Genomic DNA, 16,947 nt, shown 5'->3' on the forward strand with positions numbered 1-16,947 from the left:
ATCAGACATTCCCATTGCTAGGGTCGGTTACCATGGCAACCATCAGACAGTCCCATTGCTAGGGTCGGTTACCATGACAACCATCAGACATTCCCATTCCCATGGTCAGTCACCACCAGTGTCCTGGTTAGGGAGCAGAGGGGGCAGTTTAGCGCCTTGTGGGTGTCACCAAGTTATTTATCCTGTACCATCCATGCCATCCCTAGGGCTGTGCTTCCAGCAGGAAAAGCCGGGGCTCTGCACCACAACTGCTCCATCCTGCCCCGCTCTCTGCAGGGCAGGGACTGGCAGCATCACTCCTGCGCTCCCCGTCCTCTGCCCTGCTGCTCCCCCTCATGTTTTCCCCGGATTGGGACGATGGACCTTTGGTGCTGAAAGGGGAAACCACGACGGGCCGTGGTGCTGAACCAAAGCTCTGAGCAGGACGGGGCGGTTGGGGGGCAGCCTCAGCCCCCTCAGCCCTCGGGTTGGGAGGAGAAGAGAGGAGCCAGCGCGGGACTGAGCCCAGGGAGCGGCTGCGCCACACGGCCGGGACGACCCAGCTCCCGGGGCTTGGCTTGTCCTTGGTTCTCCTTGTTGTTGGGCTGAGGGGTTGGACACGTTACCCTTGGGAGCTCCCCCACCGCATTGCCTTTGTCCGCGGGCACCGCACGGACACGTCGCTCAGGGAGCACCCAGCATCTTCTCTGTGTGCCCGGTGGTGACCCCCTTTTGGGAGTGAAACACCTTCTATTTCTGGATACTTTTGCTGCTGATATTGCTGTTGTGACTGTGCGTGTCTTATTCCATTGCTCTGTGCTTTTAGTGAATTGTTATCTCCACCCAGAGTCTCTGATTTTTTGTCCCTCCCTCACCAGAAGGGCCGTGGGAAAGGGAGTGACTTATGTGAATTTTAATTTCCTGATGGTGCTAAAACCACCACACCTGCCATGCACCAGGAAAGATGGAATGATGCAGTGGGTGCTGGGACCTGCCAACATTGGGATGCACATTTAGCAAAGGCCACCTGGTCACTCAGCACTGGGGGATGTGCCAATCGGGCTGGCCCTGTCCAGTCCAAGTTTTTACGTGCCATGGAAAGGGATAAAGTTCCTGTAGTGCACATTAAAAACATGCTGGGAACACAGTCAGGGTTATTCCCGCTTCAGGCAAAGGGAAGTGCACCCGTGGGATTCACGTGTCTCAAGGACACGGATGCGCTTGGTGGGGAAGGAGGGAAAGATGGGAAATCCAGTGTGTGCCTCAAAGGGACTGGATTTTGGGTGAGAATAGCCAAGGAATTCAGTTGTGTTACAGTGGTAACTCTCTAACACTGCATTCTCACTGCTGTGGCAACTCTTTGCTGTGTCGGGGGTATTACAGTGAAAATCACTGAGAGAAATGAACAATGAGCTTGGAGGAGACCAGACAAGCACAGCGGTGATGGAACAAGAACTGGCTGCAAGAGGCAACAATCCCACAGCAGACAGCATTTTTCCTGCCCTGAAAGAGTATTTTGGCAGATGGAGCCTAAAATCCTGGACTAAATGAACTCAACAGACTTTCATAGACTAAGCAATGAGATCGGTGGGTTTATATCAAATGATAGGAAAGGTGATGGTGGAATGTATTGGAAAGTGTGGGATCTGACATGGTGTAAATGGTGTGGAATAAGGGGTGGACACCAGCCTTGTCTTGGCTGTTCTTCCTAGGAGATAGAGTTAATCTTCCTATAGATTAACTACAGATTAATTCTGAGACAGAGTTAATTTTCTTCCTAAGTAGAGAGTTAATTTTCTTCCTAGTACCTGGTGCAGGGCTGTGGTTTGGGTTCCATGGGAGAACAATGTTGATCACACACTGATGGTTTGGTTGTGCTTACCCTCATCAAGGACTTTCCAGCTTCCCGTGCTCTGCCGGGTGCACAAGAAGCTGGGAGGGAGCAGGGCCAGGACAGCCAACCTGGACATTCCAAAGGGATATTCCACACCACAGAACATCATTCCCAGTGGATCCATGAGGAGGGGTTGTGCAGGAGGGGCAGATCACTGCTTGGGGTGTGGGGCACTGGGCAGTGTGTGTGAGCAATCATGCTGAGCATCACTTGTTTCTCTGGGGTTTTATTCCTCTCTCTCTTTCTTTTGTCTCCCTTTTCAATACAGTTATTATCACAGTTACTACACTTACTGTTATTTTCATACTTTACTTTGTTTCAGTTATTACATTTTTCTTATCTCAACGCAGGGGTTTTGCCTTTTCTTGATTCTCCTCCCCCTGTCAGTGCAGGGGGAGGTCGGGGGACTGAGTGAGCAGTTCTGTGGCACTTGGCTGCTCACTGGGGTTAAACCACACAAAAAGGGAATGCACAGGAGTGGAGACCCTGCTGGGATGTGCTTTGTATTCAGGAACTGCCCAGCACCAGCTGGATAGAGAAGGGCCAGACCTTATGTCCCTGCAGGGCTGGGATTCACTCCCTGCCCCAAAGGCCCCCAATGTGTCTGAGGAGCCCTGGGTGGTGCCTGTCACACAACTGCTGGGAATGGGGATGGGGTCCCTGCACAGGCCCTGTGCTGTCCATGGCAGCTGCTGCACTTGTGCTGCAGAGCCCTGGCACCTCCCCTGGCACTACAGGCCCCTCTTTGGGTACTAAATTCAGGTTCAGCTGCCCTGAATTATGTTCAGCAAGGAAGGGATGTCCAGGAGACAACTGCCATTGTACTCTAAGGATGTGTAGAAAATACCCTGATAAAGAACAGGAGAGAGACCTCCCTCCCTGCATTTGGTCAGCTGAGCACCTCTGTGGGCTGCCCTGGACAGGAGGAACAGTGACAGGTTCCCCTGTCCTACATGTGGGCCCCTTCTGCCACTGAAGTTGGCCAAAGCAATGTCCCAGCAGCCTCCAAGAAGATCCCACAGCTGCTGCCCTGTGCCTAGGAACTGCTCCATTGGAGCCTGCAGTTCCCAGCAGGAATCTCGGTCACCTCTGGCCCCTCAGAAGTGACCAGGGATTTGTGTCCCAGCAGGTCACTTCTGGCTTTGGTCTTCATTCATTCCCACAGGAGATGGGACAAGGAGTCTAAGACAGTTTAAATAATTGCATGATCCACTTTGTGGGTACAAAGCTGAATCCTTTGTTTGACACAACTCTAGCTATATATAGGGTTCAGGGAAGGGGGGACACACATTGTATTCACATTTGAGGTTGAGGGTCCAGGAAGTGCAGGGAGATATTTTTCTTCAAACAGATAAACAGATATTTCTTTATCACAATTACAACAGGAGATGGGGTAAACAAGGTGGTAAAAGGATTTTCATGGAGACAGCAAGTCTGCTTAATTAAAAGATAGTATAAAAATATCAGGTGGTATATGTAAAGAAGCTTTCCTTGTCTGTCTTTCAATTCCATGGTTTCTGGCTAAGATAATTTCTTATCTCTGCAGTGTCATCTGCCCCAACAGGAGTCACCTGCAGGTGCCTGTTTTGGGCCCCCTGAACTGGGGCAGGAGGAATCCCACCCCATGGGAGCTGTGGAGGGAGCTGAGTGTCCTTCTGGCCCCAGGTCTGCAGAGCCACAAGGAGACACCTCTGTTGACTCAACTGAGTCCCTTCCCTCAGTGCCGCTGAAGGAGATCCCTCCTGGGCACTGTCTGGGTTTCCTGTCTAATGATGGGACATGAAAAGGGGACTCTTGAACTTAACTCAGTGTCTGTTTGGAGAAATGACCCTGCTGAAAGAAGTGTCTGTGCCCAGCTGAGAGAAGGATCATCATTATTTCCTTCAGCTGTGTCCCAGCAGGGTCCCCTGGAGCCCCAGGGACACTTGGAGGGATCCCTGAAGGGCAGAAGTGCTGCCTGGGGCTGTTGCTGTGCTGCTGAGCTGGGCCGGGCTCCTGGCACACAGGGAGCTCCTGGCAAGCTCTGCCCAGGAGCAGCTCCTCTGCACAGCCCAGCAGGGCTGAGGGCACTGCCTGCAGCACCCAGGGCACAGGAGAGAAGGCAGAGAGATGAGAGGCAGCCTGGGCTGGGAGGTGACTGAGCTCTCACTGTGGGAGAAACCTTCACGGGATTTGAATGATTATTTCTCTGGCTGCAGGAAAGTTCAACTTCCCTTCCTGAAAGCATCTCCTAAAGCTGTCACATCCCACAGCTTCTAGGATCTTTCAGCAGGACTCTCCCAGTTGCTGCAGTGCAGGGGAAGTGGCCATATGGCAGAGCAGGGCAGGAGCTGCAGGCAGCAAGGGCAGAGAGGAGAAGGGAGCAGGAGGTTCAAGAGATCCTGGGGTGGGAGGACAGGGCAGAGCTGCTCAGGGGAGGAACCTTCCCAGCCCTTTGCCATGATCAGGCCCTGGCTGCAGAGCAGTGCAGGTGAGTTCCTGCAAGTGCCTCTCCCAGCTGCCAAATGGCAGCAGTGCCAGGAGCTGCCAGGATGGCTCTGCTGGATTTCCTGGGGTGCAGCAGGAGAAGCTGCTGCAGAGCAGGAATTGCTGCTGCCCCCTCAGAGGCCCAGGGCAAGAAGGTTCCCTGTAGCAGGGCTGGCTGTGGGGTGGGAAGGTGGGGGTGCAGCCAGGGGTGCCCAGGGCTGTGGTGCAGAGCAGGGTCCTGCCCCCAGGGCTCTGTGTGCTGGGGCAGGGACTCTGCTGCCTGCCAGGGGCAGCTCTCAGCCCGGCCAAGGAGCTGCCACGGGGCTGGGGGAGAAGGGGTGGGTGGAAGGACTGACCCCTCAGGGCAGGGCTGGGCAGGGCAGGGCAGGGCCCTTCAGCTGCAGGCTCAGGGCTCCTCACAGCTTCAGCTCCACCTCCTCCATTTCCAGGGGCCCTTCTCAGGAAGCACATCCCCCCAGAACACCTCCCCCTTCCCAGCCACCGCAGGGGTCTGGGATCTGCTCTGCAGCCCCTGCCCAGGTAGAGCTGCCCCTGGGCACTGGGCTGGGGATGGCTCTGGCAGCACTGGCAGGGAGCTGAGCTGGGCACAGGCAGGGGCTGCTGGCAGGAACAGCTCCTCACCAGAGACAGGCAGGCAGGGAGAGGCAGCTGCTGCCACAAGTGCTGGGCAGGGGGATGTGGGCCCCTCCCTGCTGTCCCTGTGGCACAGACCCCTTCCCTGATGATATGGTTTGAAGCTGGCTCCCTGCCAAGTCTCCAAACGCTACCACAAGAGTTCCCGCCCCCCCCAACCCTCAGGGAGAAGAGGGAGAAAAACAACCAAGAAAAACCCGAAACGAGAGAGAGACAGCTCAAGTGAGATATATAAATATATTTACACCTATGTTACACTTATATACAATTAAAATATATACAATTTCCCAAGGGAAAGGGAAGGGGGAAGGGAAAAGGAACAAAACCAAAATAAAATATATATATATATATATCTCCCAATTAGTGGCCCGAGATCTAGTAACTAAAAGAGTTAGCAAGGAAATATCTCACACTTTCCTTGGGACAACGGAGAGTCACTCTGGACTGATCGCCAGCAACCTCCACCTCCCAAGGTCAACAAGGCCCAACCAGGCCTCGCTCCCCAACACGGCAGATCAACAGCAGGGAACCTGCACCTCCAGGCCGCCGGAACGAAAGAGAGCGAAGGCCTCTCCTCCTTTCTTCTTATAGTCTGGCTTACGTAAAAATCGTAGGGAATACTGGCTAAATCTGGACCCTTCCTTGGTTACAAACTGGTCACCAAGGAAGGCCTTGCCCAAACCACCACACCTGAGCAGCTCCTCCCTGGGCTCCTTTCCCAGCCTAAGCAGAGCCTGTGCCCTCAGGCCATGGCCCCTGGGCTGTGCATTGCCCTGCAGCAGCCAGAGCCCAGGCAAGGACAAGGCCCCCATTTCCATCTGTCTCTGTGTGTCCCTCCTCCCTTGGCAGCAGCATTGTGGCATTTCCCTGCCATCCCCTGTTGCCTGGGCTGTTCTTCTTCTCACCATTGGCTTTTCTCAGGCAGTGCAGGGGCTTTGGGGTGGCAGGTTCCTGTCCAGACACAAACCCTTTGGGTGCTGCTGTGGGGATGTCTGTGGGAGCAAAATGCCCAAGTGCCCTCCAGGCAACTTCAGGACATTCAGCTGCTTCCCCGGGTGTCCTGCAGGGTGTCCTCCAGAAGGGCACAGCTCTGCCATAGTATCTCTGTGCTGTCTGGGATCCCCATGGAGAGGACACCTCGATGGTAAGAGCCATAGAAATGCTCTGGGCAGCTGCAATGATCCCTCTGTGTAGCAGTCTGGGAGAAGAAAGAGGAGATCCTAATCAGGCACCCTGAGAAAAGACAAGCAGTCTGTCAATCTGCCCTTTGAGCCCAGATTCCTCTGCTCCCAGAAAGGCCCTGTCTCTTTTTAAGGGAGCTCCTTAGTGTGATCCTCCCTCAGCTCCAAGCTGCCAGCGAGGGGCGGCTGAGAACAGGAGTGATGGCCAGCGTAGTTCTTCTCTCTGCACTGAGACCATCCCTTTGCCTCCCAGGACCCACGAGATTTCACTTGGAGAACATCAGAAATGTCAGGGATTTCAGCCATCCAAATTAACTCCTAAATGTGGCAAGTGAAACTGTAACAAAACTACAGCAAATCCCCTCAGCTCTGCTCTGCAGTTGGGCAAACTGTGAACAGCAGGGCTGGAAACGCTTTGATGTGTCACAGGCACATTTAATCTCGGATCACCCCGTGTTCCGAGTTGCCTCTCACAGCAAGGAGGATTCCTCGGGAGCCTGTCACAGGGTCCCTGCTCTCAAAGCCCCCATCAGCCAGCAAAACCCAGAGCTCAGGGGAGGGGGATGCAGAGAGGTCTTCCTAAAAAGAGAGACACATTTTGCCAATAGAGTCTGACCTGACTCAGTCCTGCCTTTTCCTCCTCAACAGAAAACCACACCCTGAGGCAGCTCAGAGTTGGAGGCAGCACTGCAGGAGGGGTCTCAGCTGAGTGGAGCAGAGGGGCAGAACCCCCCTCCCCTGCTGCCCACGCTGTGGGATGAGCCCAGGACACGGGGGGTTGTGGGCTGTGAGCTCCCATTGCTGGCTCCCATCCTGCTTTTCATCCCCCACTATCCCCATGGCCTTGGATGCAGGGCTGCTCTCCATCCCTTCAGCCCCGAGCCTGGCCCTTGAGATCTGGGGGCATTTGACACCCGCTGGCTCCTTTGATCCCCTTTCCCATCCCTCCCAGAGCACAGGGGAGGTCCAGGTGCTCCAGGGGCTGCCCCGTGTGCCCCCTGCCTGTCCCAGCCCCCAGCAGGGACATTCCATGATGCCCCAACCTGCACTGCTCAGGATGCACATGGAGGGGGTGAAGGGGATCTCGTGTGCAGAGACCCCCAGAAGCCCCCTGAGCCTCTCTGCTCATGGCAGGGGAGCGGCCAGAGAGGCTCCGGGTGTGCAGGGGCTGGAGAAGGAGGGGACAGTGACACGGGAATGCAGGCACGGAGATGGGAACACACACATGGAGATGGAAACACACCCATGGAGATGGGAACACACACATGGAGATGGGAACACACACATGGAGATGGGAACACACACATGGAGATGGGAACACACACATGGAGTTGGGAACACACACATGGAGATGGGAACACACACACACAAGATCAAGCAGAGTAGCTTTGCTGAAGGGATTTATTGATCATTCAGGGGAAATGCCCCTGGGCTCTGAGGGAAATCAGGGGGTTCTTCCAGGGATGATCATCTCCTCATTCCGCTGGAGGGGGACAGGGCACGGGTGTCACCACCAGTCCTGAAAGACAGAGCCCCAAACGTCATCCCCAAAGTCCACTGCAACACGAGAGGGGCCTTGTCCTGACCCCTCTCCCTGCAGGCACTGCTCACCTCAGCCATCCAGGGATGCAGCCACGCCTTTCTCACCAACAAGACCCAGCACCTTCTCCACCACAGGGGGCTGGGGACAAAGACAGGCTCAGAGACACACTGGGTGCAGTGGGATGTACTGGGAGCCTGGGGGAAGAAATGGAATCCTTGGGAAGGTGCACTGGGGTATACTGGGGCAGACTGGGATGGTCAGAAGTGTCATGGCCATGTGAGGGGAGGACCCGACTCAGGCAGAACTCCTGGTACCCACCTGAGCCATCTTCAGGATCCCAACTTCCACTAAATCCACCTGGAGAGAGACCAGGAGCCCTGGCTGGTCACTGGGATGTCCCCGGTGCCAGCGAGGGATGGGGGGACCAAAGTGTCCCCCAGTTCCCAGACTGGATGCCCTCCAGTCCCCCCGGCCCACTCACCTGCAGATCATTTTGGGTTCCTGCCAAGAGTGCCTGGGCAAGGAGAGCAAAGGTTTAAGCAGGATTGGCCCCTGTGGGGCTGGGGGAGGGACACGGGTGTCCCCAGCCCCCCAGCCCAGGGCTGCCCCCGTCTGAGGGGGAAAATCCCTTCTGCTCCCCCCGCTCCCACTGCACCCAGTTTCACCTCCAACCCCTGTGCCTGCAGGGCCCAGGGTGGGGATGGAGACAAGGAGAGCCAGGGGAATTCAGGGCCTGCAGGAGGGTGGGGGGAGGTTGGGGGGGACCCAAAGATGCTGAACTGGGGGGGACTGGGAAGCCCACGGGACTGGGATTGGGGTGTTGAAGGGGCCCTGTGTGGGATGCAGGGGAGGGGAAAGGAATTCAAGTGTAGGGACATGGGGACTGCAAGGGAGAGGCTTGGTGGGGACAGGAGGAGGAGGATGGAGGAGGATAAAAATGAGGGGACTGGGAGAAGGTTGGGAGTGGAGAGGGAGGCAAGGAATGGTCTTGGGAGGTACCAGGGCAGTGGCCTGGGTGAAAGGCAAAGGTCTGGAAAGAAAAGCTTTGGGAATGATCAGTGGGAGGATGTTTGGGGACCCTGGGTAGGACACAGAGCAGATCCTGGGGAGGAGATGCCTGAGGGGACCAAAAAGGATGGGATGGGAGGCCCAAGGGGTGGGATTTGGGAGCACCATTAAAAGAAACAGGTGGGGGCCCTCCCAGCAATTGACAGTGGACCTCCCTTGTCAGGGATTGCTGAATGGCTTCCTGCTGTTGCATCTTTCATTTCTTATCCAAAATCACCCAAATAGTTTTCAAACAGTGCCTGCCAATGGAGCTTGAAGGCACTTGTTCCATCAAAGCCATACCTGTAATTCAGAGGCATAAATAGAGAATGTAGATTTGTCTCTTAAGGTGCTCTCTCATTTCTACTAGATGTCAATTAGTACCATGTAAAACATGATCATTAAAATTGAAAACTCTTACCCTTCTATTTCCCTTTGAAAAATAATTCTGCTCTTAAAACTCTCACTTCTGTTTGATTTTTTAAAATCAAAATGAATGTGTTACTAGTGGACACAGACAGGGCTCCCTCACAGAGAAGCCCATGAAGTATGGGCTGGATGAGCAGACAGCAGGCTGGTTGAAATCTGCTGGCCAGGGTGGTGATCAGGAGTGCAACATCCAGCTGGAGGCCAGTGATCAGCAATTCCTGGTGAACATCTTCATTGATGATCTGGATGATGGGATATAGTGCTCAAGTTTAATGGAGTCGATGAGTTTACATTCCGACTGCAAGGAACATGTTTTCACATCTGAAGCAGGGGATGGGAAATCAGAGACTCACTGTGAACACCGTATGATTTCCAGAGCCTTTCCAGAGCATTTCATTCCAATCTGGGAATTTTGGATTAAAAAATCACGGTGCTCCTCCATTACTCTGGAAAGGGACCCTGGTCTGTCAGGAGTGAGGACATTGCTGAATCTGAAAGCTGGAGAAGACAACAAGAAATGTGTGACCCTCCAGAGGATGAAAGCCCTGGATGAAGTTGTCAACAAGTTCAGACCCAGTGCCTTTCGAGTTTTACGGTTGTGTCTTAACATTTCTTGTAGTTTTTCCCTTGTTTGTCCCCTGAAATTGTTTGATGAAAACTCCCCTTGATGTCTGTATCCTTAGACCCCGCTCCCCGATTGGCCAAAGTTTGCTGCATTGCAGTATTTCCTTTTTTGGCCACCCTTTCCCTAAAATGGATAAACCCTACCCCTTTTTCCCTTATCTAGTTACACTTTGCATGCTGGGGTCCCATCTGGGGTGCCAGGAAGAGCTGTGCTTTGGTACCAGTTACCTCTGAAGCTGCTCGTATGCCTTCATAGGCTGCTAAGATTTCCTTCTCCACAGGGGTGGAATTGGCCTCAGAACCTCTGTAGCTTCGGCTCCAGAAACCCAGTGGTCGCCCTCACGTCTCACCAGGCACCTTTGGCCAGAGGCTCCAGGAGGGACCTTTATCTCCAGCTGCAGAGTAGAGCACATTCTTTACCTCTGGTCCTGTCCTGACTGCTCCAAGAGCCACGGCATGTGCAATCTCTTGCTTGATCTGCCTGAAAGCTTGTTGTTGTTCAGGACCCCACTGGAAATTGTTCTTTTTACGGGTCACAAAGTAAAGAGGGCTCACCATCTGGCTGTACTCTGGGATGTGCATCCTCCAGAAGCCAATGGCTCCCAGAAAACCTTGGGTTTCTTTCTTGTTTGTGGGTGGAGCCATGGCTACAATCTTGTTGATGACGTCTGTTGGTATCTGGTGTCGTCCATTTGCCATTTCAGCCCTAGGAACTGGATCTCTTGGGCAGGGCCCTTGACCTTACTCTTCTTGATGGCAAAACCAGCCTCGAGGAGAATCTGGATGATCTTCTGTCCTTTCTCGAAAACTTCTTCTGCTGTGTCCCCCCACACAATGATGTCATGGATGTACTGGATGGATGGATGGGGGTCACAGCATCTCGGTTCCTCCGATACTGTTGCCTGTGTACAGTTGTCGTGGCCGTTGGCACTTCTTGTCCCCAAAGCTCCAGCGATTCCTTTCGTACAACAAGGGGACCAATGCAGCACCACCTCTCCAATTTTAAGTAGCATTTTCGCTGCCTTCACCACTAGGATCATTGTCGTTGAACAATGTAGGGATGGGTTAGAGCTGATCTTGGAGTCTTTGCTACCAAACCTTGAAGGCCACCATTAAGGAAACTGGCTACTAGGCCGTGGATGTCGAAATTAAGGAAAGGAAGCAATTTGTTCCATCCATCTGAACGGTCCCTTACAGGATGCCCTGGGACAGGCACAAAACCAGCAAGAATCAGAAAAAAATTAGTAAAAAGGCCATTGTTATTATTTTTCTTTCTCCTTGTTCCTAAACAAAGCTATGTTTAGATAAACAAAATCCTTCTTGGCAGCTCTCCCAGGAGTGTCCCAAAACAATGGTGGATGTTTACAAACAAACCTGCTCTTGGCAGCTTTCCCAGACAATGTTCCCACAACAAAACCAAAGGAACCAAAACAATCCCACTTCTGACACCAAAACCATCTGTAGCCGGTTGGAGTTGGCTTCCTGCCAAACCCCACAGACTACAGAAGATTACTACGTGTCAATTTAGGGTAGAACTTAGGTGGGAGGTTCCTGTGCCACAGAGCTCTTGCCCACAGTTTCTCTTGGAAAAGAATGGAGTTCCACAGCTCATTGCTTCCATTTCAATCTTTTTGGCCTTTGACCACTCTGGAAAATCTGTACCAACCTGATGAGCAGAAGTCTTGGGCTTTACCACAGGTGTCTGGGTGGTGTTCTGAGAGCCAGACTTCTGCTCAGTCCCAAACTGATGCCAAGATGTCCCAGGCCAGGTGAATCCAGAAGTGGACTTGCAGCCAGAACTCCGCTGACAGTGCTGCTTGGGACTGCAGATCTGCTTCTGTGGCGCTCCAAAAAGAGCTTGGTGTTGGCCACTGCAAGTCTCTCAGTAGCTCTGAAACATTCACAAGCACACACAGAGTCATCTCTGGCAGGAAGGCTTTTGCAAAGTTCCCCTCCACAGCCTTGGCTACTACTCGACTTCTAAAAGCCAAGGGCATGAAGAGCGTCCAAAACCAGCACATCCTTTGATCTGAGCTTGTTCACAGGGCCTGTTTCTAAGAAATCACACCAAGTGCAACGAGCAGCCAGTGTCACCTCCAGAAGAACTCTGGCCTACCCTGGCCTTCTCAAGGAAAGCTCAACCCTCAGACCCGCTGCCAAAACAGAAGCCAAGAAAGAGCCGCCTTATTTTGGATTCACAGAATCCAACTCTCTTCTCCCAGAGGCCTCTCCTTATTCAAACAGGAAAGGGCACAAGATTCATCTTCTCTGTCACCCACGGCATGAGGAGAGGAGAGACTGGCAAAAAGACTGCCTGCTAAAACAACCTCAACTTGAAAAGACACCAATAATGCCATAGTGGTGCTGCTGTGGGGTTATTGCTGGAACTCTAAAGAGAAAGGAAGACAGGTCTGAGGAAGGGAAGGCTCTGAAGGAACTTTCCCCACAAAGATGCCACGTTCTGCTGTCACACCTGATGCTGGCCAGATGTAGAAAAGGGATTTCCAAGGAAAATGCAGGAGGAAAAAGGAGTCTGTTCTTACCAGTCCAAAAAAGCAGGGACTTACCTTTCCAGTTTCTTGGCGAGGCTTTTTCTGGTTTTGGCTTCCACCAGATACAGCTCTTTGTACTTGTCCACTTCTGCCTGGGTGGATTCTTTTTGAAAAGGTCTTTCTGCTTGGTTGCTTTTTGTCCTTCCCAGTGCACGTTCCAGATCTCTAATTCTGTCTTCTAATTGTTTTTTCAGTGAGTCCACATGACTGCTTCTGATTTCTTCTAAGGTGTCCTGGTGGGCTGCCTGTGCCTGAAGGAGACAGTGCACCTTCAACCACCACAAGAAAAAGAGAGCTCTGCCCAGCACAAAATTGCACACACCCAGTTCCAAGGGCCCAGCCTTACTCAGAGAGGCGGCTCTGCCTCCTCACTCCCAGCAGCAACCAAGGCAGAACCCAGGAGCTACCAGGGCAAACAATTCTTTGCACTGGGAAAGAAGCCCAAATGAGCACTCTGCTTCAAAGCTCCTAATGAAGAGACACTGGGTCTGTAGGGCAGGGCATTTCCAAAAGGATTCTTCAAAGACAAGAAGAGCTTCCACCTCCACCTCCACCCCCTCCCTGCCATCCCTGGAATTTCAGTGACTCCTTTTCTGAGCACCTTCCCCCCTACAAGGACAAAGCAGCACCTGTAGGTCTGGCCATGACAGCTGCAAGTTGCCAAACCCATTCAAGGATGAGCAGTGAGAAGCAGAGCAGCGCACAGAGATCCCCCCAAGCACTGCAAAGTGGGAATCTGCCTTGGGCAGCCTTTGGATTCAGGGACCTGCCAGCACATTCCACACCCATGACAGCACTCCTGCCCAACCAGATTGCCTTCTGCCACTGCCTTCAGCAAAGACAGAAGCTAACCCACAGAATACAGGAGCAAAAGAAAAACACCAAACACCATGGCCACAAGAGAAGTTTAGGTAGTGCCTGTGGACACTGGGGAGAAATTCACTTACTTGCAAAAACTCATTGACTTCCTGGAGTTTTTGTCTTATTTCCTGGTCTGCTTGTTCTTCCACCTCTCTTTTACACTGTTCGAGTTGGCTGCGATCCACCACGTTGGTCTCCAAATGATGGTGGAGTTTTGCCAGCTCTTCTTGCAGCTGGCATTTGTCCATGGCCAGGTTCTCGCACTCCCCACGCAGGGCAGACAGCTCTTCTTGCAAAGCCTGGTTTTTGGCCTCCAGCTGCGTGCACTGTTCACGTTCCCTGTCCAACTGCTGGGAAAGTTCAGCAACCTGCAGACAGAAAATAAAAAAAGGAGCTCAGTGTGGTGTAAAGGAGGTGAATTCTGGGAAAACCCCAAAAGAGGGTGGCCAGGGAGACTTTATTCATCATCTGCTGGCTCAGGACTAGACACAAAGTGCAACCAGGCTTTTCTTTTCCAGCAAGAACAGCTTTCCCATCATTTGCCATAGGATTCCTCAGCTTCCCAGCCTTTTGGAGTTTCTCATGCAAAAATGCTCCAAGGTTCTGGACTCCAAAGGAATGACTGCAAAGGCAGGAAGCCATTCTACAGGGATGCCTTCAAACCCAAGCGTGGCTCTGACAGACGCCGCTTTAGCAATGGATCCGAGTGACGAGCGGAGAAGGGATAAGAGGTTCTGTGCCACTGCTGCACAGGCACAGCAGCCTCAACAGCACTGCTGGGAACAGTCCTTCTGGCTCCCCGCCACAGGATGGGCTGAAACAGCTCCCCGTGAGCAAGAAGGGACAGATTTTCCCCTGGGAGGCCCCTGTCCTCCTTGGGCCCTGGGCAGCAACAACACTGTGGAGAAAAGCCAAACCTCAAGTGCCTCCTGCTCAGCTCGTGCCTGAGACAGGGCTCAGGGGCTGATGGTGCCCTGCCAGTGACAGTGCTGTTCCTCCCCTCTCTGCCAGGGCAGCAATTCATCTGTCACACCCAGAGGACGCTGTCACAGCCTCCCTCCAGCTGCAGCCAGGCCTGAGCTGGGCCCCACTGCTCTCAGCCCATGCACGTGATGTCCTGCCAGGACGGCAGACCTGCCCATCCCTCAGGCCCAGCCGGGGGATCTGCACTCTTGGCTGACCCCGCTCACTCTCAGGGGACCTGTTCTGCTCTTCTTGCTCAGGGCCTGTGGGACGGCTCCCTGGCCCCTCAGCTCACACACCCTGCCAGGCTGGCTGCCACTCCTGGCTTGCCCCTCCTCTGCAGGACAGCCTGGCCTCCATCAGCCCTTACACCTACTGCTTTGCCCTTAACATTTGCATCTTTCCCCAGAAGGAGAACTACCTCTGGATTAGTTCGAGTCATCTCCCACTGGAACAGCAGGAGGAGCATTAAGAAAAGCCCATCACATCCAAAATGCAGCCAAGGGAAAAAAAATCATCAACATGACAGGAAATAGAGGGAAAGCATCTCCCAGCTTTCAAAAGAAGGAACACCACAACCAAAAAGCCCCACCCTGAGAGCAGCTCACCTCTCTTTGGAATCTATCAACTTCCTTGACCTTTTCAGAATATCTCTTCTTCATTTCTTCCAGCTGGGACTGACTTCCCTTCTCTTCATTAACCCGGAGTTTCCTGCTCTCTGTCCTCAGAAGCTTTTCCAGCCTGCACAGCAAATTAGTGAAGAAAAACATGAAACACAGGAAGAACCAGCCTTTCCCCCACGGTCTCACAGAAACAGCACAGACAGCATCCAAGCCTAGAATGGCTTGGCTTGGCAGGGACCTTAAAGATCATCCAGTTCCAAGCCTCCTGCTGTGGGCAGGGACCTTCCACCAGACCAGCTTGTTCACAACCCCATCCAACCTGGCCTTGAACACTTCCAGCCATGGGGCATCCACAGCTTCTCTGGGCAACCTGTTGCAGTTCCTCACCACCCGCACAGCAACCAATTTCTTCCCAGGATCAAATCTAAACCTACTCTCTTTCCGTTTGAAGCCATTCCCCCTTGTCCTCTCACTACCTGCTCTTTTAAATGCACTCTCTTCATCCTTCCTGTAGGCTCCCTTCACACCCCAAAAGGCCAACATTAGGTCACCCCAAAGCCTTCTCTTTTCCAGGCTGAAGGGTTGCAATTGTCCCAGCCTTTTCTCCTAGCAGAGGTGCTCCATCTTTCCAAGCACCTTGGTGGCCTCCTCTGGACTCAGTCCAACAGCTGGAGGTCCTTGCTGTGCTGAGGAGCCCAGAGCTGGATGCAGCCCTCCAGCTGGGCTCTCCCAAGGGCAGAGCAGAGAGGCAGAATGCCCTCCCTCCACCCGCTGGCCACGCTGCCTTGGACGCAGCCCAGGACACAATTGGCTCTCTGGGCTGCGAGCGCACATCGCCGGCTCATGTCCGGCCTCTCCTCCAGCCCAAGGGCTTCTCGGCAGGGCTGCTCTGCCCCTCTTCATCCCCCAGCCTGCACTGATACAGGGGCTGCCCTGAGCCACGGCCAGCAGCTTGCACTGGCTCTTGGTAAACCATCAGCAGATTGCCATGGGCCCACTTCTCCAGCTGGTCCAGGGCCCTCTGGATGGCATCAGCTGTGTCAAACACACCCCTCAGCTTGGTGGCAGCTGCAAATTTGCTGAGGGCGCACTCCAGCCCTTCCTCTGGATCATTAGTGAAGAGATTAAAGAACACTGGGCCCAATCCAGACCCCTGAGGGACACCACTTGGCACTGATGGCCCTCAGCACTCTGAGCCATTGATCACCACCTCTGCATGGCACTGTTCACCCAATTTCTTATCCATCTAACAGTCCACACATCCAATCTGTCTCTCTCCACTTTGGAGAGAAGGATGTTGTGGGGGACTGTGTCAAAGGCTTTCCAGAATGACAGGGAGATGACATGGGTAGCCCTTGTCCACTGAGGCAGTCACTCCATCTTAGAAGGCCACCAGGTCGGTCAAGCAGGACTTGCCCTTGGGAAGCTGTGCTGGTGCTTCCAATCACCTCCCTGTCATCCACGTGCCTTGACAGAGCTTCTAGAAGGATCTTTTCCATCACCTCCCCAGGCACAGAGGGCAGGCTGACAGGTTGGCAGTTCCCAGGGCCCTCCTTTCTACCCCTTTCAAAGATGGGCACAGTGGGGTTCCCTTTTTCCCCTCACCTGGGACTTCCCCTGACTGCCACGACTTTTCAAACATCAAGGAGAGGGTCTTGGCAACTCCATCAGACCCTGGTGGCCAATGGAGGGCAATAATGCTGGCCAGATGTAGAAGATGGATTTCCAAGGAAAATGCAGGAAGAAAAAGGAGTCTCTTATTACCACTCCAAACAAGCATGGACTTACCTTTCCAGTTTCTTGGCAAGGCATCTTCTGGTTTTCACTTCCTCCAGATACAGCTCTTTGTACATCCCCATCCCTCCCTGTGCTGCTTCTTTACGAGAAGCACTCTCTTGTTGGGTGTTTTTGACGCTCTCCAATTCACTTTCCAGATGTCTAATCCTTTCTTCCAACTGGATTCTCATGGATTCACAATGACTGCCTTCAATTTGTCCTAGTGGGGCCTGGTGGGCTGCCTGTGCCTGAAGGAGACAGTGCACCTTCAACCACCACAAGAAAAAGAGAGCTCTGCCCAGCACAAAATTGCACACACCCAGTTCCAAGGGCCCAGCCTTACTCAGAGAGGCGG

At 53.3% G+C, this 16,947-nt stretch overlaps 1 protein-coding gene and 2 long non-coding RNA genes across 3 annotated transcripts; all 3 read right to left on the minus strand.

Moving 5' to 3' along the window:
- Nucleotides 1-7,557: 7,557 nt before the first annotated feature.
- Nucleotides 7,558-7,931, minus strand: LOC135405919 (uncharacterized). Its single transcript, XR_010426094.1, has 2 exons — nt 7,786-7,931; nt 7,558-7,693 (listed from the first exon to the last, which is right to left on the minus strand). It is a non-coding gene; the product is annotated as an uncharacterized LOC135405919 (long non-coding RNA).
- A 1,345-nt stretch (nt 7,932-9,276) lies between these two features.
- Nucleotides 9,277-10,444, minus strand: LOC135405931 (uncharacterized). The gene is made up of 3 exons (XR_010426106.1): nt 10,046-10,444; nt 9,547-9,691; nt 9,277-9,435 (listed from the first exon to the last, which is right to left on the minus strand). It is a non-coding gene; the product is annotated as an uncharacterized LOC135405931 (long non-coding RNA).
- Nucleotides 10,445-11,550: 1,106 nt separating this feature from the next.
- LOC135404823 (ankyrin repeat domain-containing protein 26-like) lies at nt 11,551-16,692 on the minus strand. The gene is made up of 4 exons (XM_064639554.1): nt 16,605-16,692; nt 14,802-14,934; nt 13,288-13,598; nt 11,551-11,797 (listed from the first exon to the last, which is right to left on the minus strand). The coding sequence occupies exons 1-4, from the start codon at nt 16,673-16,675 to the stop codon at nt 11,551-11,553; spliced, it is 762 nt and encodes a 253-aa protein (XP_064495624.1). The 5' UTR covers nt 16,676-16,692.
- Between the last annotated feature and the right edge of the window lie 255 nt (nt 16,693-16,947).

Source organism: Pseudopipra pipra, chromosome W (assembly GCF_036250125.1).
Source record: "Pseudopipra pipra isolate bDixPip1 chromosome W, bDixPip1.hap1, whole genome shotgun sequence".
Taxonomy (NCBI): domain Eukaryota; kingdom Metazoa; phylum Chordata; class Aves; order Passeriformes; family Pipridae; genus Pseudopipra; species Pseudopipra pipra.

Coding starts and splice junctions, on each gene's coding strand:
- LOC135404823 (XM_064639554.1), bottom strand. CDS start 16,675: ATGGGGATGTACAAAGAGCTGTATCTGGAGGAAGTGAAAACCAGAAGA. Junction 13,599..14,801: donor TTGATAGATTCCAAAGAGAG/GTGAGCTGCTCT, acceptor TTCTGTCTGCAG/GTTGCTGAACTTTCCCAGCA. Junction 11,798..13,287: donor TTTCTCCCCAGTGTCCACAG/GCACTACCTAAA, acceptor CTTGGCTTTTAG/AAGTCGAGTAGTAGCCAAGG.